Genomic DNA, 26,479 nt, shown 5'->3' with positions numbered 1-26,479 from the left:
CAGGGGTCAGAGCTTTTTATTGCGCAGCAGGGCTGCAGGTGGCCAGCCGGCCGGGGCGTCACCGGTAGAGGTAGTCGGCCTGGATGTTGGCGGCGATCTCGGCCTCCCACTTGTCCCCGTTGTTCAGCAGCTTCTCCTTGTTGTACAGAAGCTCCTCGTGCGTCTCCGTGGAGAACTCGAAATTGGGGCCCTGCGAGGGGGTAGGGGGGGCGTAGACACGGCCAGGTCAGGCCCCTCCAAGGAGCCTCTGCCCCGGTCCCCCACCCTGGGCCCGCTCACCTCCACGATGGCGTCCACAGGGCAGGCCTCCTGGCAGAAGCCGCAGTAGATGCACTTGGTCATATCGATGTCATAGCGCGTGGTCCGGCGGCTGCCGTCCGCCCTCGGCTCGGCCTCGATGGTGATGGCCTGGGGGGGACGGCTCAGGGTGCTGCCACCTGCCAGCCATGCCCGGCCCCGGGGAGCAGGGGCCACCCCTCACCGCTCATCCCCACGCCTGCCCCCCGTGGGGGGCTCACCCCCTGGGGGCCTACAGAGCGGCCCCTCCGTCATCCACTCACGGCCCAGACGCACCTTTCCTGACTCCTCTCAAGTTAGCCTCTACCTAGCACTTGCCCTAGCTGGCGCTTTTCCGGATTATTCGTTTGTTAACTGCCAGGATCCTCCTGCCTGAGAACATAAGTCCCACGAGGGGAGGGCAGCTGCCTGCTTTGTTCACTGCAGCACCTGGAGCCCCAAGGGTCTCACCCTATAAAAAAGGCTCACTAACCATTGCTTGTGGGAGGAAACACCCTCCCAGTTACGTTTGGGTCTCCTCATTTAATGGACGAGCAAACTGAGGCTCAGAGAGGTTGAGAGGCTTTCCAAAGCCACACAGCGAGTGAGGGGCAGAGCCCAGCCTCGAAGGCCGGTCCTTCACTCTACGTGCCAGGGCACAGCCTTGTGCTGGGGGGGGCGGGGGGGAAGGGGTGGCCGGGGCCTCCCACAGCCAGGAGGACTTCTAAGGGGCATGGCAAAGGCCTTCACACGTCCCTAGGAATGTAATGCCCACTGCTCACAGTGGGGCCTCTGGCTCATAGCCCCATTTCTTGGTGCCTCAGTTTCCCCTACCTATACCAACGGGAACGAGAATGTAGCTCCCAGAGCGGCTGTAGAGATTAAGTGAGATCATGTAAGTCGTGAGCTCGGCCCAGCGCCTGGTCCATGGGCCACCCTCACACCTGGAAGCCGTGACTGTTATCTGTGCTGCTGTTTTGGGCTCTCCGACCTTCTCCAGGTCGGTGGCTGCGCTGGAGATCGCAAGGCCACAGCCTGCGGCCTGGAGGACCTGGGAGCAGTCTGGATGAGCCAGGACTCAGACAGAAGCTGTCCTGACTCACAGAGCCGAGGACATGAGTAACCGCTGTGCCCGCTGGCACGCCCACACACCTGCACGGGAGCTGTGATCGTGTCCTCCCGTCTCTATACCAACAGCCCCCCACTCCAGGCAGCCCGCCTGGGACCCTCCAACAGAACCAAACGTGGGGGGCTCAAAGGCACTGCAACCAGAGGTGACAAGAGCCTCGCGGTGGCGTGTGTCTGGCGTGTGTCTGGCCCTGTGATGGGCACACAGGCAGGGCTCCTGGACCTGCTGCTGTGTCCAGGAAAAAGTGGAGATCCTCAGGTTTCATGTCTCTGACCAGACCCCCCAGGGCAGGACCCACACGTGTCACGAGGCCAGCTCAGGACTGGACGCTTTATCCTGCTGACTCACTGACTCTGGGATGGCCCCGGCAACATGGCCTCATGGTTCCCGTTCAGAAGAGGGAAGTGGCTCAGAGAGGGAAAGGGACTTTCCTGGGGACACACAGCCAGCAGGGGAGCCAGGCTCTAGGCACAGTGGCAGGGGGCGGGGGGTGGTGGTCAGCTGGGGTTAGGGGCTCACCTGGGCGGGGCAGACAGCCTCACAAAGCTTGCAGGCAATGCAACGCTCCTCCCCAGATGGGTAGCGGCGCAGTGCATGCTCCCCTCGGAAGCGGGGGCTCAGCGGACCCTTCTCAAACGGGTAGTTGATGGTGGCCGGCTCCCGGAACAGGTAGCTCAGAGTCATGCCCAGGCCTGTGGGCGGCACAGGCGTGGTGGGTGAGGGCCCCTCCTCCCAGACACAGGGTGCCCACCCCCAGCCCGCCTCCCCCTCCCCCTCCCCCAGGGCCCACCTCGGATGAGCTCGGTCCACAGCAGGGTCTGAGCCGCCCGGTCAGTCACGGACTTCATGTCCATTGAGGGTTCCCGCAGGTTCACGTACTCTGCAGGGGAGGTGGACAGAGGGGCTGTGGCAGGGGGCCGCCAACAGGCCCTCCCCAAGGACCCCAGCGCAGGGAGGTGAGGCCAGGCCCCCCTTGCAGGTACAACAGGGGCACGCTCATTCACTGAACCCTCCCCGCCTCAGCAGGCGCCCCGCAAGGTCGGCCTCTGGCCCTCGGCAGTCCTCGCTTCTCCCTGAGCCTGTGCGGCTGTCCAAGCCCAGGAGCCGAGGCGGGTGGGAAGGGGCTTGGGAGCCGGAGTCCAGGTGGAGAGGGATGGCAGCTCCCTCCAGGTCCCTGAGCTCTGAGATCACACTGTGTGGCCACGGGGAAAGCCCCAGCCCCCTGCAATGATGGACTCTGCCCCCACGAATCATATTCAGTCTGGATCACCATCCTCATTTTAGAGGGGAAGCTGAGGCTCAGAGCGCGGGCGCCCCCAGCAAAGCCGACACTAGAATCCAGGCTCCTCCCCTGTCTCTGGCGGGACCCTGATCAGAGAGGCTGAGGTTCCAGGCGCCCAGGACTCACTGTAGGTGGCTGCCACCGCGCTGCTGTGGAGGCTCCGGCCACCAGGATGCCCTGCAAGGAGAGGGGTTACGCTGTGCAGCTGCGACCTCTGCCGGGAACCCGGGCTCCCCCACAGCCAGGAAAGGCTCCCCAGGTCCTACCTGCACGTGCAGCCTGGGCCAGGGCCCGGAGCAGCGTGGGTGTAGTCAGGTAGCGCATCTGCAGGCACGGAGAGGGAGGATGGCATGGGTGGGGCCCAGCCCCGCCCCTCCCCCCCCCTCGCCAGGAACTCCGGCACTGCAGGTGCCACTGTGTCATCTTGTGCCCTCCTCACCCCCATTCCCGTCGGGGGCACAGCACTGCCCAGCCCTCCAACCTGACCCAGCTCAGCTGGGCTCAGATTTAGGGACTACCTGAGACCCAATGTCCTATCTATCTCGCCTTCTAAGAAATCTGTAGACTTCCCAACCCCCTCCCTTCCCCATCAGAGCTCCCCTCCCCCGTACATCCTGCCCAAACTTGACTCAAATACCACCACCAGGAGCCACCCGCATTTATGACCGCTCCCTGTTGTGCTGGGGGTCGCACGCACTGTCACTGTGTCCTTACGAGGCCCCCACGAGGCAGGCACAGCAGAGACACAGCTGGGTCATGTTAAGTGACTTGCCCAAAGTCACACACTAGGGGGTGGCAACAGGACAGGGACCGGGGCAGGCCCCTCCCTTCACACCCCGAGCCCTCCCCCGCTGGAAACCCTTTAAGGGTTTCCATAACTCTTAAGATAACACTCTTTCCCCTGCATCACGGCTCTTCTGGAACCGTCTCCCTGGCTGCCCAGTGACCTTGGGCAGGGGAGGTCACCTAGCCTTCCTCATCCGTGAAATGGGGGTCATGAGAATGGACTTCGTAGCGCCAAGGGTTTAGCCTGGAGCCCGGCGCTTAGCCCGGAGCTCCAAAGTGCCCCTTCCTTGCCCTGTGACTCTAGCGGGCCCGCTTCTTTTGACCACTGACTCCACCGCAAGGCGCCCAGCCCGGCACCGTCCCCAACCTTCCCCATGACCTCTGACCCCACTGAAGCAGGCGGCGCATGCGCCCCGAGGGCGCCGGCTGGCCAGGGCGCCAGCTGCACGCTCAAGGACACAGAGGCAGCGCGTTCTGAGCGGCCGAGATGAAGGGCGGGCGCAGAGCTGGCGGGGCCAACGGAGATACTACATTCGCCCCCGACGCCGCGCCGCCCAGGCTCGGCCTTAACAGCCGAGCCCCGAACACCCACCTTGAAGCCCTGCCGCTCCTTCCCGTGCCTAGCGGCCTGTCCGCCGAGAGGCGGAGCCTACATTCTGGGACGCTGCCATTGCGCTGGCCGGCTTCGCCTCTGCCGCGTTGATCCTTCATGGTGTAGTCTGATTGGCCAATGCGCACTGAAAGAGGCGGGATCTAGAAATGTCTTTTCTCTGATTGGCTGGGGAAGAGCGAGCGCTTGAAGTTACGTAGAGCGCCGCCATGTTGGATTGGAGAGACCAATAAGCGAGGACGCCCGCTCCGCTGGGGGCGGGGCATCCGGGGCGTGGTTTAGGAAGCGGCTCCGGGTCTGACCGGGCGTCCTGGGTCGGACGGAGGAAACCCGCTCGGCCTCGGCGCGGAGGGCGTGATGACGGTGATGAGACTCGCGGCCGGCAGTGTTTCTGCGCGCAGCCGTGCCTGCTCCGTGCTAAACCTTCCCTCAGGCTGCTTCATTTAGTCCTCATAGCAGGCGCGTGTGGAGGAACGATTATTCTCGCTTTACAGATGGGGAAACTGAGGCACGGGCTTGTTTAGTCCCTTTGCCCTAGCCGGAGAGCTTCGAAGTGCGGCCGCCTGCCGCGTTCCGGCATCTATATGCCTCCGGAGCCCGTCCCTCAACAGCCCCCAAACCCGTGTTTCCTCCCAAAGGGACCTCGGAGGCCACCTCTGCATCTAGGGAAGTGGGAGGTGGTCAGGGAAGACTTTCTGGAGGAGGTGATGTCCAAGCTGAGGCCGAGTAGGAGCTCGGCAGGCCAGGAAGGGCAGAGAGAGCATGCCAGCGTGTGTGCAGAGGTCCTCCCACGGGGACATGTCACATGTTTTGGAAGAGGACAAGGACAGGCTGAGGGGCCTCCGAAGGCCGGTTCCGGGTCCAGACTTGTGGGCTATAGGGAGCCACTGACGGGGTTCCGGCTGAGGGCTGCCCTGGTCCAGAGAGCTTTGGGAAGACCCGGGGATGTGCTGAGCAGGGCCAGGCCTGGGGGGAGAGGGTGGGTGATGGATGACCCCTGGCTGGCCATCAGTGTGTGGATCGCCCGAGTTCTGCAGCATTGGAGTGTTGTCAGGACTTCCCAAAGGTGGGACAGGGCAGATGAGGAGGGGTGTCGAGCAGGAGGCCCGGGGGGTTTGGCCTCAGCGGCTAAGTGGATAGGGGGCCATCCTGTGGCGTCGGGGCCCAGGGGTATGAGCAGGACAGGGAAGAGGATAAATCCAAGGGGATGTGGTGAGGGGAAGGTGCCCGGGGCCGGCCACTTGGGGGACAAGAGTGGGTTCAGAGCTCCTGAAAGGCGCACGCCGAAGGCTGGGACACCCCACTGCAGGCGTCTGTCAGCCTGGTCTGGGGGTGGGGAGAGAAGAGAGAGGTCGCCTCTCCCCGCCAAGTGGAGGACGGGACTCCTGGAGCTCAGGGTCAGCAGCTCGTATTTATTTAGCTCCCAAGTTTACTCACACAAAAGCCCAGGTCCCAGGGGGTCCACAGTGTGGCCTGGACCAGATGCCAGGGCCCCTTCTGCTGCAGCCTCCACAGGAAGGGGGTGACTCAGAGGTGCCCACGTCTCCCCTTCTCTCCCAGGACACTGGTGGCCAGCGTGGGGGTGGGAGGGCAGCTTACTGCGCTGTCTCCCAGCTCCCCCACCCCAGAGGGGCGGCTGAGGGAGGAGGCTGAGGGCCAGAGGCGGAAGGGGAAAGCCCCAGGAGGGAGGAGGGCAAGCACAGATCTGGGCTGTGGCCTTGGCTGGGCCTTCCTCCTTGTGCCCTGGACCCCAGGCCACATCTCCACCAGCCACAGGTGGGCGCAGCAGCAGAGGACTCAGATGTGAGCCGGGAGCGATGCTTGGTGCCCTGGCGCCCCAGGTGGGCTCACAGCAGGGTGCAGCTGCAGCTGCGGGTCTCCATGGCCACCAGCAGCATCCTCAGGTTGCGCGGCGTGTAGGGCGGGTAGCGGATGGAGTAAATCTTCTCCATTCCCTGGCTGCGCAGGAGGCAGCCGCGGTGGTGGGAGAAGGTGTCGAAGGAGAACTTGCCGTGGTATCTTCCCATCCCGCTGGCACCTGTATGGTGGCATGGGACATGGCAGTCAGGCCCTCAGTGGCAGCCGAAGTGACATCAGACAGACCTGGGCTCTGCCGGGTCTGGGTGCGCTACTTCACCCCTCAGAGCCTCAGTTTCCCCATCTGTAAAGTGGGCTAGTTATGAGAGACTGTGGGTGAAGGCTTCACCCTGAGCCTCGCACCAGCTCAGTAAACATTGGGGACACCAGGTTCCGTGCCAGGTGTTAGGGCAAGGGAGGTAGATAGCACTCAAGAGTGTGGACGCCAGAGTGGTTGCCTGGGGTTGGTCCTAGCTCTGAACTAGCTGTGTCACCTTGGGCAAGTGACTTCGCCTTCCTCTCCTCTGTGACATGGGGTAACAATGGCACCCACCTCCTAGAGTTGTGAGGATTGGGTGAGTGTTCAGACCTGTGGACCCAGTAAGTGCTGTGTTGTTATGAGGCCTCGGCGTCTACATAGGGAGGGAGTCAGGGACCAGGCAGCTTCTGCACTGGGAAGTTCAGGGACCCATCCTGGTGGAGTTGGGGGTAATCAGGGAGGGCTTCCTGGAGTGAGCGAGGCCTGAGGAATGTGGAGTTGACCAAATGAAGAGGGTGGGTTGGGGCAAGAGGGACCCAGGCTTGGGGCAACTCAGAGAGCCTTGGAGGTGGGTGACCTGTGGTATGTTAGGACCTGTGCAGAGCTCTGCGTGGCTAGGGCAGCAGGCAGGGAAGTGAAGAGAGAGGCCAGACCAGGAAGAGCCAGCCTCAGGAAGCTGGGAGTCATGGGGGCCTGGCTTGATCCCAAGGGGCCTGGGAGCGGTGGAAGTTTCCAGCAGGGTCGAAGCAGGGTCAGATGGGCTCCCAGACTGACCCCACGCTTCCCTGAGGAGGCAGTGCTAGGACTGGAGAAGGGGCAGCCAGGCGGGCTGGGGGCAGGGGGCTCCAGAGCCAGGGACAGCAGCGGTGCCCAGCCCTGGGGGCCTGCACTGCCACAGTGGCAGCTCTCAGCCCGCCGTGTGCTCCTGGGGCACCGGCCGCTCTCCAGGGAGGGTGCAGGCCCTGCTGGTCATTTACTCTGGTGCCAAGTCTGGACAGGTGGAGGGACCTCAAGTCTCTGGCCCTCCCGTTCCACTGAGGAGGAGGTGGGCTCAGAGAGGGGAAGTGGCTACCCCAGATCACACAGCCGTTGGGCTTGCTAGGACCAGCCCCACAGTTTCCTGCTCTGGAGGTGAGGACTTTGCAGCTGTCATGGGGCCTGCTGGGGCTTGAGGGCGTCCTCCCTCACCAGGGGCAGGCGGAGCTGGCAAGAGCCCCTGTCTCCTGGGGGGGGTGACATGCCGAGGATTGGCCTCCTCAGTCCATGGGCGGGGTTAAAGGAACAGCATGCAGCTTCACCACGGGATCAAGAGGACACGCAAGGCCGCCCTGTGCGTGCCGACGGGCAGCCTGGAAGCCGTGCTCTCGGGAGAAGAGCCGTGGCAGGCAGTGGCCAGCGGTCACAGTGGTGTTTGAAAACAACCTGAGCTGCGTATCTGTGGGTCCTCCTACATAAGGAAATGCAGACAGGTCTGGAAGGTTCCGCTCCAGACTGCAGAGGGGAGCAGGATGGCGGCGCTGGGCTGTGCTGGCACCTACCCACTCCTCCGAAGGGCAGGCTGGCGAGGGACACGTGCATGAAGCCGTCGTTCCCGCAGAAGCCCCCACTGCTGGTCCGGGCCAGCACCTGCTTCACCACCTGGGAGAGAAACAGCCGTGAGGCCTCGAGGCCGGGCAGCAGGAGGCCAGCCAGCCTACCCCCGGGCCCCAGGGGCCCCGCCCGGCCCCCTCAGGGCCCTGGAACCCCTTCCAAGGTCTGAGGCCACTGCGTGAGCTGAAGCGGGTGGCGGGACAGGCGTGGTTGTGTAGCAGCTTGCCACCGAGCCCCCAACCAGAGACATGTTTCCTGAGCATCCACTTGCATGTGGCCCTTGCAGGGTGCTGGGGACACAGACTCTGGCCCGAGATGAGGCGGGAAACCCAGCGGTCGCCCGGGGACAGGGAGAGTGCAGGGTGAGGTTCTGGCGACTCAGAGAGGTGTCCCGGGAGGGATGGGATGTGCCTGCCGAGTCTGAAGCGGGGTCAGGAGTGGTTCTGGCGGAGACAAGAAAGAGGGTCCCCAGGCAGGCGAGGGGCAGGGAAGCGGTAGAGGGGCCTGCGTGGTGTGCAGCACAGGGGGACATTTAGATGTGGTGATGCGGTCAGAGTTGTATTTTAGAAACACGTACTTGGCCCTTGCTTGGCTCAATGCAGGCCCCTCCTCTCCAGCCTACAGGTCTATTTGAAGAATGAGAGGGGAAAAAAGGCGAGTAGACACTAGAGAGTCATTGGACGAAAACTTCACTATATTTAGTTACAACGTGTGGCCCTCAGACAATGGCTGGGTCAGGGCTTAGCCGATGGTGGGTGGAGTGGACCCCCACCCATGGCTCAGAAGTCACCTTGAGACCAGCACCTTAAGACAATGCCAGAAGATGAAGTAGAAAGCATCAGTGCTTTGCGAGGAGTGAGAGCCAGTCATATGGGGTGGACCTGTGTCTTAGGTGTCATTCTGTGTCCTGGGGCCAGTGCTGGGTGGTCAGAAAAGCTTAAAAGCCACTATGCCAGATGACCCCACTTCCAAAACACTTGTGTAGCGTTCCTAAAGTTCACGTTATCCAGATAAACCAGGGCTCCTTAGAGGAACGGCTGATGCTAGGGCTGGGCGGGAAAATACAAGATGAGCCCAAAGCATCTTGTAGACCCGGAAGGAAGGAAGGAAAGACCCAACGGAAGGACGTGGTTGGAAAAGAAAGGACAGCGGGCCTCAGGGACACAGCCGCTGCCAGTGTCCAGAGCAAGGACAATTTGAGGAAAGAAACAGTGGAATTGGATTGTCACCCGGAGAATAGAGCAGATGCTCACAAGTCCATGCACATGGAGAGAAATGATTCAAGAGACACGTCTTTCTTACAGAAGCCAGAGAGTAAATGTGCCTACTCCCCCTGCAGCTGGCAGAGATTTGTCGCTCCCCTCGTGTTGAAAGTGGGCTAGACTTAGTGACTTGCTCCCAAAGAACAGAGTAAGGAAAGGGAGAAATAGTAACTCCTCAGTGGAGACCCCTGCAGACACGACCTTGGCCGTCTCTGTAACGTGTGGCTCTCATGTCCCCTGATGTGATGGGCAGAGACCGGCCCTGGCCTCTGTTATTCTTTCACAGGAAAACAATGGACCAGTGAGATGGGGGACGTTCTGCAGGACACCTGGCCGGTACCTCTCAAGCTGAGAGGCAGTCACCGGCCAGAGGAGCCTTGACAACTAAATGTGACGTGAGACCCTGGCTTGGATGCCACTGACGAATCCAAATCAAGTCTGGAGTGTGGTCGACAGTAATGTACTAATGTCAGTGTCCAACGTGAGGGGCCTTAAATGGGGAAATGGTGCCGGGGACATGGGAACTCCCTGACTGTCTGCAACTTTTCTGTAAATCTGAAATTACTCCAGAATAAAAAGTTGATTTTAAAAAACCTGTCCAGTCCAGGAAAGATCTCATGAGAGCTGGGTGAGAGGGGAGTCGTGTCCTGAGGCTCCCGGGCTGCCCTGGGGCTTGAGTAGGGTGGGGGCCCAGGGCTCATTCTCAGCCTGCTTGTTCTGGTCATGCGCCCTTCCCCGGTCATGGTGTGTGCCTTTCATGACCCAGGCACCAGGCCGAGATGACGAGGATGAGCAGAGAGGCAGTGGCTGACCGAGAGGACACTGGACCCTGGAGAAGACCTGGGGAGCTGCCCACTGAAGGCCCAGGAGAGTGTGGCCTAGATTGGAGGGCCCGGCTGCTCCCAGAGAGAAAGGACAGGGACAGAGCAAGGGTGCCACCATCCCAGAACTCCTGTGACTATCCCAGAGGGGCCAGGATTCCAACCCCCCCACTAGGCCTCCTGGTCCACTCTGGTGCTGGAGCCACCTCCCCCTCGGCTGCCACCACTCCACCGTCCACTGCTGGCACCTGCCCTCACCTCTGTCCAGCCCCTCTGTTGCCCCAGCCCTGCCTGAGCCCCCACCTCACTGCTCTTGGAGAAGGCGTACAACGCCAGGGGCTTCTCCCGACGGTTGATGAAGTCGATGGCCTCGTCCAGGCTCCTCACGTTCACGATGGGCAGGATGGGCCCGAAGATCTCCTCCTGCATCACCGGCTCCGTCTCCTGCACGTCCACCAGCACCGTGGGTGCTGTCCAGGCACAGGGGACGGCTCAGCCCCGGGGTGGGGCCTCCGGCAGCGGCCAGGGACCCAGGGCTCCAGGCTCAGGGAGGTTCTAGGGAGGGGAGTCTCCCCAGAGCCCCTGAGAAGTGACCGTGAGGGGTTCCCCAGCCTGACCAGGGGACCAGGGCCTACGGGGCCCAGAGAACCCCTCAGCCTCGGTCTTACAGTCAGGGGGTGATGGGATCTTAGACCCCTGGAGTCCGAGGTCCCAGCCCGTTAGAGCAGCAGCATCGCCAGCTGTGCCATGTGGCCTGGGAGACAGGGCCGCTTTGTAATCACAGCACAGCAGACGCTCAGGACGGGCACAGGAGTTCAGCACCCAGGAGTTGCGGGCTCATGGGACCTGGGGTCACGGCCCCAGGGAGCCCCGGATCGTGGGATGGAAGTTTGGAATCAGAGCACTCGGGGCCCTGGAACACTGGGGTCCCAACTTAGAGAATCAGAGCTGGGGCCAGAGTGTGGCATCATGGGGTCACGGGCGCAGACCGTGGCATGGGGACCACTAGCGTCATGGGATCGCGGCACCGGAGCCGTCGATCAGGCGGGGCTCTGGCAGTGGGGCCGTGGGAGCCCGAGGGCCAAGGGCTTGGGCCGGGCCCAGACTCGGGGCCCAGCTGTGCCTCCGACGCAGGAGGGCCTTAGCCTGGGGGGCGAGGAGAGCACGACTCACCGATGTAGCGATCGCTCTGGTCGCTCTGGCCCCCAATGGCCACGCGGCCGCAGCCCAGCAGGCCCTGGAGCCGCTGGAAATGCTTGTCATTGATGATGCGGCCCAGGTTCGGGGAGCTCCGGGGGTCTTCGCCGAAGAAGCGGGCTATGGTGCTCTGCAGGGCGGGCAGCAGCCGCTCCTGCATCTCGGGGCTGCACAGCACGTAGTCGGGGGCCACGCAGGTCTGGCCCGTGTTGAAGTAGCGGAAAAAGGCCACGCGGTTGGCCACGGTCTCGGGGTCGCAGTTGTCATCCACGTAGCAGGGGTTCTTGCCCCCCAGCTCCAGTGTGACGGGCGTCAGGTGCTTGGCGGCCGCAGTCATGACTATCCTGCCCACTCGAGGGCTCCCTAGGCATAGACACACCCAAGTGGCCCTCAGTCGCTTGGACCCAGCAGCTGGCCTCAGCCCGGGGGCTGGGACCCCTCGAGGGGGGATCACTCCTGGCCCTGCGCCTCCCTGGATAGGCCATTGAGTCAGATGGGTGCAGCCCTCACCTGGCCTCCCCTTGCCAGTTGCTGCCCCAGAACCTTGTCCTGTCTCCCCCCAGGCCCAGGCCCACAGTGCAGGGTCTCCGCAGAGTTCTGCCCGGCTGTGAGCCAGGACAGCTGCTCGCTCTCCTGGCCTGCCTTGTTGGAAGTCCGGGAGCCCCCTGCCTCCTGTCTGGTCTCCCTGCTTCTGATCCCCGCCTCACCTCTGCAGGTGACTCTCTAACATGCCGCCCTGCACCCTTCCCACCTCTCCGCTCTCCTCTAGAACCTTCAGTGACTCCTATTGCCCGAGGCCGGAGTCCCGCTCCAGCTGGTTCTCCCCTTTCTCTGACCTAACCTGGCAGCCCTGCCACCCTCTGTTGCTTCCCTCCCTCACCTCTAAGTGGAGGGCCCAGCCTGTCCCCACCTCTCCTTTGGGTTCATCTCCTGGGGCTCACCATCCCCTCCGCCACTCAGCCCCCGCTGACCTAAAGCCCACCGGGCCTCAAGATGCTCCTGCCCCGCTCCAGCCCAGTGTCCCATGTGGCCATGTCTGTTGTGATGGCCCTGGCCTTTCCTCCTGGGTACCACCACCTGCGAGAGCCAAAAGTGCAGTCTCCCCTCTGCTCTTGGCTCCTCCTGCTTCCCGGCCTCGCCCCCTCCCCTCCAGGCCCCGCGTGTGTCCCCTGCGCCTGAGAGTCCTCCCTCAGGTCCTTTAGTCTCTGCTCCAACATCTCCTTGTCTGAGGCCTTCCCGACCCTCACCCCTTGTTGAATTCCACCACTGGTCGCCTCCCTACCACGGCCATGCACCCTCGACTGGCCCGTTATAATGCGAGCTCCGTGAGGGCGGGAGCCTTTGTCCCCACAGTTCCTGCTTATCCCAGGGCCTGGCTGGTGCTGGGCACAGCACGGCCCCCAGGAACCATTCAGCGAGTGAGTAAATGAATGGATACTCCCCAGGCCATGCGCTCTAACTAAAGCTCTCCTTGTGTCCATTTGTCCTTGAGACAGGCCTGGACTTAGGGATTGCCCCTGTCCTACAGATGAGGAAAGTGAGGCCTGGAGAAGTCAAGAGGTCTTGGCAGAGTAGGTTCCAGGCTGGTCTGCCAGCCTCTGCACAGGCTACCCTGGGCACCTGGCCCGGAAGCCAGCCTCCTGGGGTCTGCCTGGCTTCTGCACCTCCAGCCTGGGGAGCCAAGGCCAGAGCCCACCAAGCTGTGGGGCCTGATGGTGAAAGGTGGGCTGACATCCTTCTGCTGCTCCTCCCACCCCCTAGGAATCTGCAGGAACAGCTGAGGACCCGGTCTTCTGCTCCCGCAGTCGCTCTCCTGTCCGGCAGAGTCTGGGGAGGAGAGGGAGGGGCAGCATGTCCCCTGCTCTGACGAGGACAAGGCATGCGAGGCAGAAGCAGGTCAGCGAGGAGGTTCAGACACTGCTGGGGGGTCCCCGCCTTCTCCCCTCTCCAGGCCCTGGCACCGGAACATGGCCACATGCATCCTTGGCCTTTCGTCTCCTCTAGAAACTCTGTGCTGCTCACTGGAAGCTAGGGGGTATCTGGGTCACTCAGGCACATGCCAGGGTGATGGCAGGTGACCTCTGAGATCCATTCTGCCCAAGGGCCTGGGAGTAAAATCAGGCCTGCCCCAATCCTGGCCAGCAGGGTGACCTGGGCTGAGCACTGCAGCTCTGTCATCCTAGCCTCTGGCCCCTCATCTGTCCAGCCCACCAGAAGGAGGGCAGTGGGGTCATGGATAAGGCCGTGGGGCGGTAGGGTGGTCGTGGATAAGGCCGTGGGGCGGTAGGGTGGTCGTGGATAAGGCCGTGGGGCGGTGGGGCCATGGATAAGGCCGTGGGGCGGTGGAGTGGTTGTGGATAAGGCCGTGGGGCGGTGGGGCCATGGACAAGGCCGTGGCGCGGTGGGGTGGTCGTGGATAAGGCCGTGGGGCGGTGGGGCCATGGATAAGGCTGTGGGGCGGTGGGGTGGTCGTGGATAAGGCCGTGGGGCAGTGGGGCCATGGATAAGGCCGTGGGGTGGTGGGGTTGTTGTGGATAAGGCCGTGGGGCAGTGGGGCCATGGATAAGGCCGTGGGGCGGTGGGGCGGTGGATAAGGCCGTGGGGCAGTGGGGTCGTGGATAAGGCCGTGGGGCAGTGGGGCCGTGGATAAGGCCGTGGGGCAGTGGGGCGGTGGATGAGGGGCAGTGGAGTCATGATAAGCGCCCGACGCAGAGGGCACTCAGAAAGGGTAGATGCTGTGATTCATGAGATTGTGATTGGCAGAGGGGCCCGTGGCGGGGGGATGGGACCTAGCCCAGCCCTGTCATGGGTCCCGAGGGGTCCCAGGCTGCTCCCCCAGCTTGCTTGAGGAGAGAGGAGCAAGCCCGTCCTGGAGCCGGGAGCACCACTCAGTGCTCGCCTCAGTCTCCATCCTCCCCAGCTGTCCGTCTGCCTTGGGCCCTTGTGGCCTCTCTCAGAGTTGGGGACAGGACCCCTGAGGGTGGGGCTGGGCTCAGGCCTCCACCTCGTCCCCCCGGCCCCCTGCAGCAGGCTCCTCACCTGTGAAGAAGATATAGTCGAACCTGTGCTCCAGCAGCTGCCCCGTCTCCTCGGGCCCGCCCAGCACCATCGCAAAGCAGCTCTGCAAGGCGGACGGGCGAGGGCTCCCTCTGGGACCCCGGCCTGAGAGCCCAGGGGGCGGCCTGCCGGCCTGGGACCGCCCACCCCGCCCGGCCTGACCCAGCTTCCCAGCTTCGCCAGGGCTCCTGCTGGGGCTGGTGGAGGTGAGGCAGGGAGCGGAGAGCTCCGGGGGGGGGGGGGGGGGGGGGGGTGTGGGGGGGGAGCCGGATGTGAGCGGTTCCAGCCCAACAGGGGTGAGATTGGGGCCTGGTTGGGGGAGGGCTGAGGCCAGAGCCAGGGGAGCAGGGCGACCAGAAGACAGACAGGGACCCCCAGGAAACGGGCTCCTCAGAGCACAGCTGTGATTGCCACCTCTCTGTTTTACTCAGAGGGAAACTGAGGCCGAGAGGGTGGTGACCTGGCCACGGCCACATAACCCAGAGGAGGCAGGATTGAGGTTGGAACTCAGGTCTTGCCCGAGGGGCCATGCCACAGCCTGTCCAGCCCCTGGGAACCTGCCTGACCCTCATCAGCCTGAGTGCGTCTGGTCCGTCTGCCCTGGGCCCTGCTCACCTGGTCCAGGTATCGGGGCAGCACCTCAGCCAGGACCTGCTCCATGTTCTTGCTGATCTCCGATGGCTTCAGCACCACACAGTTCCCTGCAGGGCAGGACAAGGCAGGGCGAGATCTGGGAGAGGTGTAGCCGCTCCCCGGCTCCATTCAGTCCTCACGCCTGCAGGGCAGCGCCTGCCTCACTCCACCTTCAGGTGAAGAATCTGGCTCAGAGAGGTACCATGAGGGGCCCAAGGTCACACAGCCCGGGGATGGTGGACCGCATGGGAACTAGGCTTTCTTAGCCAACTGGTGCCAGCTTCCCGCTCCTCCCTGGCCCTGTGGCCCCCGTCCAGAGGTAGGAGATGAGAGTGGGGAGCTTGGCTCTCACCTGCAGCGAGGGCGCCCACCAGGGGCACCAGGGTCAGGTTCAGGGGGTAGTTCCAGGGGACGATGATGAGCACTAGGCCGAAGGGCTCCTTCCGGATGAAGGCCCTGTCCAGCTGTGTGCCCTGGGGGGCCAGTGTGGTGGTGAGCGGCGAGGCGCCCAGCCCCCCCAGCCCAGCAGCACCACCCTCTGGCTCCACCCTGACCCCAGGCCGCCTCACCAGGCTCCTGGGCACCTTCTCATCCTTCATCCAGGCCCGCAGGTTCCTGAGGGCCAGGTGAATCTCGTGCTGGGCCATGCTGAACTCGGACACCTCCGACTCAAAGTCCGGCTGCAGGGGAGGGGCAGGGGCAGGCCTCGGACCGGGGACCAAGGTCAGCAGGCGGCCAGAGCCCTGGGAGGGCACTGCCTCCTCCAGCCACGGCCTGCTCCTGTGTACTCGTTCACTCATTCATTCATTCATTCTCTCCATGTCCAGTGAGCATATACAGTACACCGGTGGAACGCCGCGGTGACTGGAACAGAAGGAAACCTGTCCCATGGCGCTGACATTGTAGGCAGACCGTGAACGTGATAACGAGAGCACTGACTGCTGTGTTAGGGCGTGACGGGGGCAATGAAGAGATGGAAGAGGGTGAGGGGAATAGAGATGGCTGGAGTGTGTGTGCATGTGTCTGGGTGTGTGCATGAGTACGAAGGAGCATGCACGTGAGTGTGTGCAAGTGCACAAGTGTTTGCGTGGACATGCATGAGTGAGGGAATGTGTGTGGCAATGAGTGCATGAGTGTGCATGTGTCTGTGTGTGCTCTATTTTATACAAGATTGTCTGTGCTGGCCTCTGGGATGAGCTGACATTTGAGCAGTGAAGAAAGGGAGGGAGGGAGCCTGTAGATACCTGGAGGCAGAGGGCATGGCATGTGCAAAGGCGCTGAGGTTGGCACAGGATTGCTGTATTCCTAACTAGCAAGGAGCAGAGTGGGCGAGGCTCTGGGGCCAGGCAGCAGGGGAAGGAATGTCGAGCAGAGCAGGACAGGATCCAACTGGTTTTAATAGGACTGTCTGTTTGGCCTACTGTGGCCCACTGTGTGGATATCAGTCTGCAGGAGACACAAGGGACAGGCGCCCCTGGGTAAACGCTATCCCTTCCCACAGCCCAGGGGCCAGGGGTCACTGTCAGATTTCCAGGGCAGGAGGGAGAAGGAGGCAGTCATCAAGAGGGACATTGTCCCCATCTCTGCAGGCCCGGATGCCTGTGCTGCCTCCCCAGGGAGGAGAGACCAGCCTGTGGGCTGCGGGCAGCGGGAGGCCCACAGCCAGGGACACCAGAGCTGGGCTGTCCCGATGTCTGAGACCCAGCCCTGCTAGAGGAAGGTGCTGGGTCGGCGAGGACGAACTGAAGCCCAGAGAAGGGCACACCCTGCCCAGGGCCACTCAGCAGGCCAGTGGCAAGGCCAGGGCCAGGCCCAAGCCCTGAGGAAGAGGCCGCTGGGACCTTGGGCGAAGAAGCCACCCGCGCCAGTCCTTCTCTGCCTTCCTATGCCTGTGTCCGCCATCTGCGCCCCTGCCCAGTGAGTGACGTGGCCTGACCACTGCACCTGGATGTCGCCTGTGACCTGAGTGAGGTTTGGGCTGATTTATGGGACCGACTGAACCTGGCTGGAGGCGCTGACTTTGGAAGAGCCTGGGCTGTGCGCCCTTACGCAAGAGCATGCCTTCTCTGAGCCTCCTCTGAGAGTGACTGGGGGTAACCGCCCCCACCTGGAAGGATTCACACGGAGCGGGCAGGGCACATGCTGCGTGCGTGTGCGGGGAGGGTGGGGGGCTGGGCTGGCGAGGCCCGAGGGAGGCACTGGATGGAATTTTCTGGGCTGCTGCTCCCTTTGTGCAGCTTGGGCTCCAGGAGCCTGGAGGAGTCAGGATGAGAGGCAGGAGGTGAAATCTGAGCCCAACGGAGAAAAGAGACCAGACAGCCAGTCGGGTCAGGTCCCCCCCGGGCCGGACAGGCCGGGCCAGCGGGTGAGCAGTGGCAGAGGCTCAGGGGGGTGCCAGTCCCCACGGAGCTGCCTCTGTCCTGGACCAGGCTCGGTGAGTGGGACGATGTCCACAGGGAGGCACTGCTGGCCCCTCTGGGGCTGGGAAGTCAAGGAGAGTGTGGTCGGCAGCCTGGTTTCATAAATAGGAAAACAGATGATTCCAGAAACAGCCGATGAGGGAGCCCGGGTCTCACCTGGCTCCAGTCTTGAGCATCATGGTAAACAGAAGGTTGGGGACACTGAGAAAGGGAGCAGGTGGTACCAGGAGGCCACGTCCTCAGGACAAGCCCTTGTCACCAGCCTCTGCTGCCCCCGTGGAAAGGGGGTGTCCCTGACCCACGACCCCAGATGCCACGAGACACTAGTGTCAAGGTCCACAACTGCTCCGGAAACCGGGCGGACACTCAGTCAGGTGCCTGAAAATCAGGCGGGTCCTGAGGAGGCTGCTGAAGGCCACACCCCCCCGCCACCCGTTCCGGCATCTCTCAGGACCCGGGTGGAGCCAGCAGGCCCACCAGAAAGGCGAGGGAGGGAGGGAGGGAGGGAGGGAGGAGGGCAGCAAGGGACCACCCCAGGGGTCAATGTGGGGTCCCATCCGTGGGCTCAGGAGTCCCCAGGCCCCTCCTGGGATGTACCCCAGGGTTGGGGCGAAGATGAGTTCAGTACAAACACGGGGGACATTTTGCCCAGAGAAGACCCTCCAGACAGCTGTCCTAGGGCAGAAGCAACCACGCCGGTGGGCCCTGTTGACTGAGGGGGTGGGAGGCTGCCTACGAGGAAGTGCATTTCTTGGGATCCTGCTGTGACTGCTGCTGGAACTGGCAGGGGCTGAGCCCCCAGGCCTCCGGGGTTTGGACAGAGGCCTTAACGTGCACTCTACCAAGGGAAGTGGAAGTCCTCCTGGCCTGTGAGGCCCTACATGGAGTGAAGTCCACTTCCCTGGACCTTATCTGTTGTATGTCTCTGCCTCCCCGGCTCTACTCCAGCCATGCTGGCCTCCTTGCTGCTCCTCAAGCACAAACACACCAATCACCTCCTGCCTCAGGGCCTTTGCACATGCTGTGCCCCCGTGCCATTTCCCGTGATGTCCGTGTGGCTTCTTCCCCCACCTCCTTCACGTCTCTGCTCAAATGTCACCTTCTCAGAGAAACTTCCCTTGACCCCCACATATAAAACAGCACCCCGATCCTGGCCCTCTCTGGCCCCCTTCATACTGGGAGTGTCTCTCCATGGTGCTCATCACCATCCGACATGCTATGTAATTATTTATTTACTGTTGTGTTGTACTCTCCCCCCAGAAGCCAGCTCCCTGGGCGTGGGACTTTGTTTTATTCTCTGTTCGATCCTCAGAGCCTAGAACAGAACCTGGCACACAGTCGGTGCTCAATAAAGAGCTGTTGAGTGAATGAAGAAATGAGTGACGGGACGAACAGAGAAGAGCCGGGGATGGCCCAGGGAAGGGCGTGAGGCTTTTAGTTCCCTTTGGGGAGGAGGCTGCCATGCCCATCCCCTTGTCCCGGACCCCACACCCCGCCCGCCTGCCCCCACCCCTGCCCGCCTGCCCCACTCGCTCACCTTGCGCAGGTCCCGCGCCAGAGCCTCCTGCAGAAGCTGCTTGTTGTCCCGCAGGAAACGGCCCAGGCCCTCGAGCTGGGTGGCCCGGAACTCAGCCGGCCGCGTGCGCCCCGCGCTGAAGGTCTCCCGCAGCCTCTGCAGTGTGTCCCCGACGGAGTCCATCCTGCCGGGAGGCGGCAGTGTGGGCCGGGGCTCCCCCATCTTTGTGGGCACCCTCCCTAGGCCCTGCCTGCACCCATGTGGGCTAACAGGGACTCACGTGGCAACCCCAGAGTTCTGGGGCTGCCCCCCCAACACACACATGCACACACACTCCCTCTACACACACGGGGCACGCTCAGACACACGCCATAAACATGCACTGCACACGCGCGCGAGTGCACACCCACACACACTCGGACACACGCCGGCAGGCCCGCAGACCACTCCCTTTGACCAGTGGACGGGAGGGTCCTGGACCTCGAGGCGGATGCAGGCCTGGGCGTGGGCTCAGGGACAGCTACTCCACAGCCCCTCAGGGTGGGCAGGCAGCCAGGGACCACACTTCTTTCCGCCACCCAGAAATCAGCCCGCAGCCACGGCCCCACCCCACTCTGGTGCCCCTCCAGGAGAGGGGGCACCCCCCACCCGGCCAAGCCGGAGTGGCGTAACCAGGAAGAATTTGATAAGTAGAAGGCCAGTCCACCAACTGCCACTGCAGTCACCACTTTGGGACATTCCGGACACAGGGTGGTCTGTCCCCCCACCCCCAGCCTGGCGGTGCTGCTCAGGGAGGCCAGGCTGTCTGGCGGTGGCTCGGGGGGCTGGGGGACCACAGGCAGTGGACTCTTCTCCTTGTGCCCCAGCTCCCAGCAAGATGGGGAAAGAAGACCCGGGGCCTCCCAGGGGCCCTACTGCCCACCCCAGTCCTGGCCACAGCATTGGAGGAGGGGCGAGGGGTGAGGGGCAGTCATGCTTTATGCTGTCATCAGGCAGGGTGGGGCTCACATTCCTCCGGGCCCTCCTCTGTTTACTTGAAGCTCATCAGAGGAGGTCTCCATCGTACTTGCTCCTCGGCCTGGTGCCAAGGACCCGTGGGAACCCTTTCCTCCCATCCTCTATGACTCCCTTCCCTTCAGGTCTCAGCTTGGCCGACACCTCCTCCAGGCAGTTCGCTCTGATTACTCCCTCACACACTCTCACAGTGGCCCCTCGGCTCTGCTCCTCACCACACTGGGTCATACCGCGGCGTGATAAATACCTGGCGTCATCCTGTCCACCTCCCTGGCCGTCTTTATCCCCCACTCCTCCCTCCCACTGGACCAGGATGCAGGCTCCTCTTTGCCTACTGAATTCATCATTTGGGCCTTCGTGTCCCAGTCTCCTGGTCTGTTTGGGGATGGTGATAGCTGCCACCAGCTGACACGCTGTTTACCGAGGAAGAGACCTCGCCATCCGGTCTTGAGCCCAGGGCAGGGCATTGTGCCCCAAGGCTGCCAGCTGTTGTTGTTAGGTGGCCCCTGTCACTCTGGCCCTCAGTTTTCCAGGGGGCTCCATGGCCCTGAGGGCCGAGCCTGCTCCAGCCAACAGGAAGGCCTGGCCCGACGGGCACTGTGGGCCGAGAACCTGGCTGGAGCCCCAGACCGTCCCCCTAGGCGTGGCTGGGGGCCAAGCTGACCCCACAGACATCCTGCTCCGGTCAGGCACAGGCTAGGCACCGGGCCTCCCAGAGAGGGTGGCAGTGTAGCAGAAGGGGGACGTTGTCAGAGTGCCTCTCAGCCCCACACTCCCCCCACACCCTCCTTCTTGGAGGAGGGCGCGCTGGCCGGTGCCAAGGCCCAGGAGCCCAGAGTCCTGCCTGCCTCTAGAGCCACCATCTGGGTTCGTCCTCCGGCTCTGCCTCTCATGGCCATGTGACCTTCGGCAAGTCACTCATCTTCTCTCTGCCTGATTCCTTGTCTGTGAAGTGGGGACGGTAAAAGCACCTGCGTGGTTCTGAGGATTAAGCCACATCATGCCGCAGAGAGCATTGGCTGTTGTGTACACAGTAAGCACTCGACAAGGGTCAGCTAGGGTGACTTGTACTAAGTCCTCAACTGATGTTTCCTTCCCGCCTCCCTCTCCCAGTCCTTTCTCTGCCCTGCGCTTACCTGCAGGCTTCTGCCCGTGGATGCCATGGTGACCCGTGCTCGCACCTCCCGCCTCCCCACCCAGGCTTCTTTGCCCTTTCATAACAGCCTCTGCAGAACCCACAAAAATGCATGGCATGGAAGGGGAATGGTGCAACTCTGGGCAGGGTTGAGGGGGCAGCTCTGTGGGGGCGGGTGGAGGTCTAGATGGAACATTCCAGCACCATCTCCTGGCAACAGAGGCCAACTCACCCAATATTGCCCCCTGCAGTTTGGTCACTCTGGACCGAGGCCTTGAGGGGTGCCCGTTGGGGGACAGGGAGCTCGGCACAATCCAGGCATGCAGAGGAGCGAAGCTGGGGGGACCCTGGGCCTGTGAGCAGGGCAGCCTGACCCTGGGGAGAGGGGCGGCCGAGTCCTCAGGAGAAGGGACCCCTCTGGGCCAGCCTGGACTGCAGACCCAAGCAGGCAGAGTGTGTGGCTGAGGTCAGCGGTCGCCCAGCCAGGGTGAGAGTGGTGCTGTTTGTGCTATTCCTGACAATTCCCACCCTCCTCCCCTTCTTGCCTCCTCGGGGTGGGCCCTGTGGTCCCAGGGGCTGGTGGGCACAGGGGCTCAGGGGACACGGATCTTCACAGAGGGCTGAGGCAGCCCCAGCTTCAACCACCTGCTCAGCTGTGTCTGTTCAGAGTGACAGCAGGGCAGGAGTTCTAAATCACTTAATGGTGACAAGCGATGGGCCTGTTTCCCCTGTCCTGGGGGCCGGGGAGGACCAGCCACGTCCCCTGAAGGGATTTCTCTAATAATAGTAGTAACCAGGCGTGGACTGTGCCAGGCGCTGTGCCAGCGTGGGTTTCAGCACGGTGCCCCCGAAGGCAGCTGAGGCCCAGGGAGGGGCCGCGTGGAGTCGAGGAGGGGGACAGACGGGGTGGGCACTCAGGTCTGCTGGCTGGAAAGCATCATCAAGAATCCACGGCGGCTGACTGCCAGTCTGCGCCCCCCGCCGGTCCTGCCAATGAGCTATCCAGTGGCGCAGGCCCCTGCTCTCTCCCACCCCCAACCTCTGCCGAGTCACTCGTTCTTTCTGCCTCAGTTTCCCCACCTATACCACAGGCCTTCCAACAGCACCCTCCCAGTCTGACGTGTCAGGGGCCCAATGACCTGCGTTCGAATCCCGGCAATGCCCTTTATTAGCTGGGAGCGCTCGGGCAGGCTCCTGGGCCTCTCCATGGCTCACTGTGCCACCTGCGAAATGGGACGGTACTTGTAGCTCCCCACGGTGCTGTCAGGAGAATTCAAGCGGAAAGTGCTCGGTGCAGGGCCGAGCCCCGTGAGTGCCCAGTGACCGTGGCTCTAAATGCTCCTCATTCAGATGGATAGAAGGATAGCTTCTCCAGGAGGGAGAGCCCTTGGCCCACATGGATACCAGGGAGCCAAGGACGCTAACCTGAGACCCAGGTTGGGGCAGGGACGCAGAGCCGGCGAAGGTGAGAGGTAAATACGGTGGTCTGAGGCCTTGGGGCCTCCCATCAGGCTGCCAGAGGGCAGTGGGCATGGGACCCTCCTCGAAGGCCCTACAGGTCCCCACCCCCAGGGTCTCCAATCTGATCCCCCTTGGGTAGCCATAACTTGGATTTGCACCAGGTCTCCTGAAGCCCCGGGAATGGGGCTCCCTCCCACGGGGGCCATGAGGAGCTGAGAACCAACTCCTGCCTGTGAGATGAGCCCACCCCAGCCCCAGCCCACTGAGAGGCTGTGCTGCCAGCTCCCTGAGGCCAGCAAAGCCCCTCTGATCAGTCCTTCCAAGGGGCAGAGCAGGTCTGGCTGGTTCCTCCTTCCTGGACCCCAGCAGGGTCCGTTCCCCAGAACGCTCGCTGCGTGTGCCTCCCCAGCACCGGTTCCTGGGCACCCGGCGTGGGCACCAAGCATGGTGGGGCCCAGGAGCTATGTGTTGCCAAACGGATGCTTGACACCCGCCTGCCCCCAGGGATGGAGGTACATTCTCTCCTCGGGCAGCCGGGTCCAGGGCTGGGGCCCTTGGCCCCCTTAAAGATGAGCAGTAACCCAGGGACAAACGAGTGTCCCTGCTGGCCTCAGGGACCCCCAGGCCTCTCCTCAGCCCCTCCTTCTCCTGCTCTTGTAGGTCGGGGCAAAGGGAAGTCCCTCCTTCCTTCCCCTTTCTCCCCAGGCAGGCGGAAGAGAAAGCCAGTCTATGCATGTGGCTGTGAGCGGCCAGCAACCCAGAATCCCTGAGCCAGCCTGCTAGCAAGGGCCCGGGGCCCTGAGCGCTCACAGCTCCGTGCCCAGCCTCCCTGGGACACTGTACCTGATGTCCTGCCAAGCTGCCCTTCCTCCTGGCGGTTCCCAGTCTGCCCGCTGTTCTGCCTTATGAAACATCCAGGGCTGGGCCTGCCCCGGGGCGGGGCTGCTCTGGCCTCGTGCCTGACCACAGCTCTGGGACGGCTGGAGGCTACAGGCCGAGATTTCACCATCACCTCCCTCAGGGGCCTCCAGGTCCTCTCCTGGACTACAGACCAGGAGCTGGGGCCAGAGAGGGCCAGCAACAGGCCAGGGCCACACAGCAGGTCTCCGGCCCGAGGCCTGGAGGGGACCCAGGCCCAGCTGGAGGAGGACGGGAGGCCAGGGCAGTGGCCCTGGGAATTACGGTGTGGGGTGGGGCCCAGTGGCCTGGAATAGCAAGGAAAGCCCTGCTCCCCACTCCATCCCCCAGCCCCTCTGAGCCTGTTTCCCAGCTTCAAAATGACAAGGTCAGATCCAAAGATGGCTGGAGTCTGGAAACACATCCTTGAGGCTGACTCCGTGCCCCCTGAGTTTCCTTGCCCTCCGCGTGAGTGTGTCCATCAACCCCACCACATCTGGCACCCCACTCACAGAGCCTGTCCCCCTGCAGCCTGACATTTCACAATAAAGACCCAGAGAGAGGACAGGGCTTGACCACACAAGGCTTGTCACTTGGAGTGGGGTCTGTGTCCATCCCCAGATGTCCCCTCCCACCTCCTGGGGAAGAGTGCCACCCTCCGCCTTCTAGGACAGCCATCGTGATGGTAAGCATCACCATGGTGGCTCCTGTGGTCCCACTCCTCAGGTGACTGAGCTGTGCCAGGGGCCCTGTCCTCCGCCTGACCCTGGTCCCTACCCAGCACACCTGTTGGAGCCGCACAAAGGGGGATGATTCCGGAGCAGCGGCTGCTGTCAGACAGGCAGGTAATTAGGTTACAGGTGTGGGGGCAGGAGCATCCTGTGTGTCATCGCCCCGTGTCTGCCGCCCTGGGCCCGCCACGGCCGCTCCGCCTCGGTGCCCCGGGTCTGCCTGGGAATCCTGGCCTGAGGCCTCTGGGCCGACCTGGCACCCGGGAGATGCTCCTCATCGCCCCCGCCCGCCTCGCTCCCCTTGCCTACCTGGGAGGACAGGCGCGGTCCCCTGGCCCCCACCTGCTCTGGTAGCCCCTGGAGGCTTCAGCCAGTTGGGAAGGGGTAAGGGACTACAGAGGGCCCGTCCTCTGCGTGGGATGGAGCCCCCAGCCGCTGCCTGTCACGTGGCTCGGCATGTGACAGCCCTGCCCTGCTGTCTGGAGCTGAGCCAGGCAGAGGCAGAGACGGCGCCAGGAGGGGCTGGGCTAGGGCTGAGCCTGGTAAGCCCTCAGCCAGGAACCGAGCCCAGAGAGGGGCAGCCACTGGTCTAAGGCCACACAGCAAATCAGGGGCCCACCTGGGGAGGTACTGGTAGGTGGAAAGGGTGTTGCAGGATCCTGAGCAGCTCCTCTCTGGCCAGTGACCCCCCTGCAGGGTCGATCCCTGAACTTGTCTTGAATTCAGGAATGACCTGGGAGGTCCCCAAAGAGGCCTGACTGCCTGGCACATGGGTCCTAACCCGGCCTGGCAGTGAAGTGCCCTCAGTCTGAGGGCGCACTGCCCCTTGGGGAGGAACAGGGGCCTGCCCTCTGCCCTCTCTGGGTTGGATGCCTCTGTTGATCCTCAAACTTCCAAGGTCTCAGTGGGGCCTGGGGGGTTACATCCTTGTCCTGGAAAACTCAGGATCAATGGGAAGATGTCTGCGTGGGAAACCACCAGGAGGCACCCTTAGGGCCAGCTCTGGTGGGCGGCAAGCGCTGCCGAGAACCCGGGTCAGCAAGGTTGGGGGGAGCACAGGGGTTAGAGCAGGGGCGCAGAGACCCTCCCCCTCCTGCCCCCCGCCCCCCGGCACTTGCCTTGGGCCAGGCCCTGCCCTGCGGCAGCTCTTCTGGGTTCTAGTTTGGAGGATTGGAGGAAAAGGTCCTCAGCATTTTCATCCCTGGCCTCCCTCTCCAGGGCAGAGAGGTGGGGGAGGGTGGGCTGGTCATGAGCTATGGCATCAGGTGGACTCACTCACTCATTCATTCATTCATTCATTCCCTCACTCAGACTCCTGGCGAGCCTGGCTCACACGGCCTCAGACCTGCCCGAGAGCAACTCACCGCCTTGCCTGCTGACACAGATTCCAACCAGGCTCCTCAGCCCCCCTGCTAAATGACCTGGAGAAGGTCCCTGCCCCTCTCTGGGCCTTGGTTTCCCCCTCCGTAAGATGGGCTTGATTCCACCTGCCTCAGAGGGATGCTGTGAGGGGGACAGACCAGCCCACGTGGAAAGCAACTGGTAGACAGCAGATACTCAGTAGGTGTGTAGGCCTTCCCTCCACCTCCCTGCCTTGAAGATGGGGCCATCCTGGCTCCACCAGCAGCATCCCCTCAGAGAGCAGTGTGACCCATCCCAAGCGCAAAGTTAGAGGCCTCCGGGGTGAGGATCCAGTCGGCACTCATTCATTGGCTCACTCAGCACGCCTTTACTGAGCATCTGTTGTGTGCTAAGGGCTGTTGATTAAATTCTCATACACTTCCTGGACTTGATGGTCTGAGCTTTACAGATGAGACAATGGGCTCAGAGAGGTGCAGTGACTGGACCAGGATCACACAGGAGAGGGACAGGATAGGGATTCTCGGCCAGCCAGGTCTGACTCCCAAGCCCACAGCACTTCCAGGGTGCGCTGAGCCCTTGCTTAGGAGCCGGGCAGGGGTCGCCCCCACTCCCGGGAGCCTCGTGTCTCGGCTGAAAGTGTTACTGTGCCAGGTTCATTTTTGCCCGCCACCCAGAAAGGCAAACCTCGAGACGACGAGATTGCAGCAGAGAAGGTGTTTACTCACAAGGCAGCCACGAGAGGAAGCGAGAGCATGAGCCTCAAATTCGCTTCCCCAAAAACAGGGACTCAGGATATTTATGGGATGGGGGCAAGGTGGTCTGGAATGTGAAGAGAGGTGATTGGAGGTGAGGAGAGGTGAGGTCATTGATGGTCTGCCCAAGCGCAGTCAGACTTCATGCCTCTTCACAGGACCCACGTTCACAAAATGGCGGCGCCAGCATGATCCGACGGTGGAGTTTTTAGCCTCTTGATGTCAAAAGGTCGCCTATGGGACATCTGTGCAGCCCAGTTGATGGGTTGGTGGTCTCAGCCAGAGTGAATAAAGGGGACCTAATTCGTGAAGAACAGCTCACACACTCATTACCATGGTGACCCAGGCTCCAGGGAGCTGGTCTCTATAGGAGCCTAGTGGAATCAGACAGCATATTGCCTGACAGCACAGTTAACAATGGGCAGGTTAAAC

The 26,479-nt window shown here is 62.6% G+C and overlaps 2 protein-coding genes and 1 long non-coding RNA gene across 26 annotated transcripts; 1 reads left to right on the top strand and 2 right to left on the bottom strand.

Annotated features, from left to right (window-relative positions):
* On the bottom strand, positions 1-4,682 carry NDUFS8 (NADH:ubiquinone oxidoreductase core subunit S8). 2 transcript variants are annotated; one of them, XM_001498426.6, is made up of 7 exons: positions 4,066-4,682; positions 2,954-3,011; positions 2,814-2,864; positions 2,196-2,285; positions 1,925-2,097; positions 280-408; positions 1-190 (listed from the first exon to the last, which is right to left on the bottom strand). In XM_001498426.6, the coding sequence occupies exons 2-7, from the start codon at positions 3,009-3,011 to the stop codon at positions 59-61; spliced, it is 633 nt and encodes a 210-aa protein (XP_001498476.4). In that variant the 5' UTR covers positions 4,066-4,682; the 3' UTR covers positions 1-58. The 2 variants fall into 2 exon arrangements, with proteins under 2 accessions (XP_001498476.4, XP_023510354.2); XM_023654586.2 differs by lacking the exon at positions 4,066-4,682 and adding an exon at positions 3,654-3,862.
* A 793-nt stretch (positions 4,683-5,475) lies between these two features.
* ALDH3B1 (aldehyde dehydrogenase 3 family member B1) lies at positions 5,476-24,420 on the bottom strand. Of its 23 annotated transcripts, none has more exons than XM_005598350.4 (10): positions 24,243-24,420; positions 18,717-18,879; positions 15,329-15,439; positions 15,112-15,232; positions 14,742-14,827; positions 14,109-14,190; positions 11,046-11,432; positions 10,176-10,342; positions 7,738-7,837; positions 5,476-6,121 (listed from the first exon to the last, which is right to left on the bottom strand). In XM_005598350.4, exons 2-10 carry the CDS (start codon positions 18,876-18,878, stop codon positions 5,931-5,933), a joined length of 1,407 nt encoding a protein of 468 aa, XP_005598407.1. In that variant the 5' UTR covers position 18,879; positions 24,243-24,420; the 3' UTR covers positions 5,476-5,930. The 23 variants fall into 23 exon arrangements, with proteins under 23 accessions (XP_005598407.1, XP_070086224.1, XP_005598406.2 ...); XM_070230123.1 differs by lacking the exon at positions 24,243-24,420 and adding an exon at positions 23,989-24,177; XM_005598349.4 differs by lacking the exon at positions 24,243-24,420 and adding an exon at positions 23,149-23,298.
* LOC111775986 (uncharacterized) lies at positions 21,099-26,355 on the top strand. The gene is made up of 4 exons (XR_002811991.2): positions 21,099-22,316; positions 23,929-24,047; positions 25,245-25,497; positions 26,206-26,355. It is a non-coding gene; the product is annotated as an uncharacterized lncRNA (long non-coding RNA).
* Positions 26,356-26,479: the final 124 nt, after the last annotated feature.

The sequence above is a fragment of the Equus caballus genome, chromosome 12, assembly GCF_041296265.1.
Source record: "Equus caballus isolate H_3958 breed thoroughbred chromosome 12, TB-T2T, whole genome shotgun sequence".
Lineage (NCBI taxonomy): Eukaryota > Metazoa > Chordata > Mammalia > Perissodactyla > Equidae > Equus > Equus caballus.
This window is presented reverse-complemented; position numbering and strand designations above follow the sequence as displayed.

Bases quoted from the DNA above. Each gene is read 5' to 3' on its own strand.
- NDUFS8 (XM_001498426.6), bottom strand. From the start codon at position 3,011: ATGCGCTACCTGACTACACCCACGCTGCTCCGGGCCCTGGCCCAGGCT. The intron at 409-1,924 runs GTGAGCCCCTAA...CGTCCCCCCCAG, and splicing joins AGGCTGTCTGCCCCGCCCAG to GCCATCACCATCGAGGCCGA. The intron at 191-279 runs GTGAGCGGGCCC...ACCCCCTCGCAG, and splicing joins CTGTGGACGCCATCGTGGAG to GGCCCCAATTTCGAGTTCTC.
- ALDH3B1 (XM_005598349.4), bottom strand. From the start codon at position 23,219: ATGTTTCATAAGGCAGAACAGCGGGCAGACTGGGAACCGCCAGGAGGA. The intron at 14,828-15,111 runs GTGAGAGCCAAG...CCTGCCCTGCAG, and splicing joins GGTGGGCGCCCTCGCTGCAG to GGAACTGTGTGGTGCTGAAG. The intron at 10,343-11,045 runs GTGAGTCGTGCT...GTGCCTGGACAG, and splicing joins CCAGAGCGATCGCTACATCG to CACCCACGGTGCTGGTGGAC.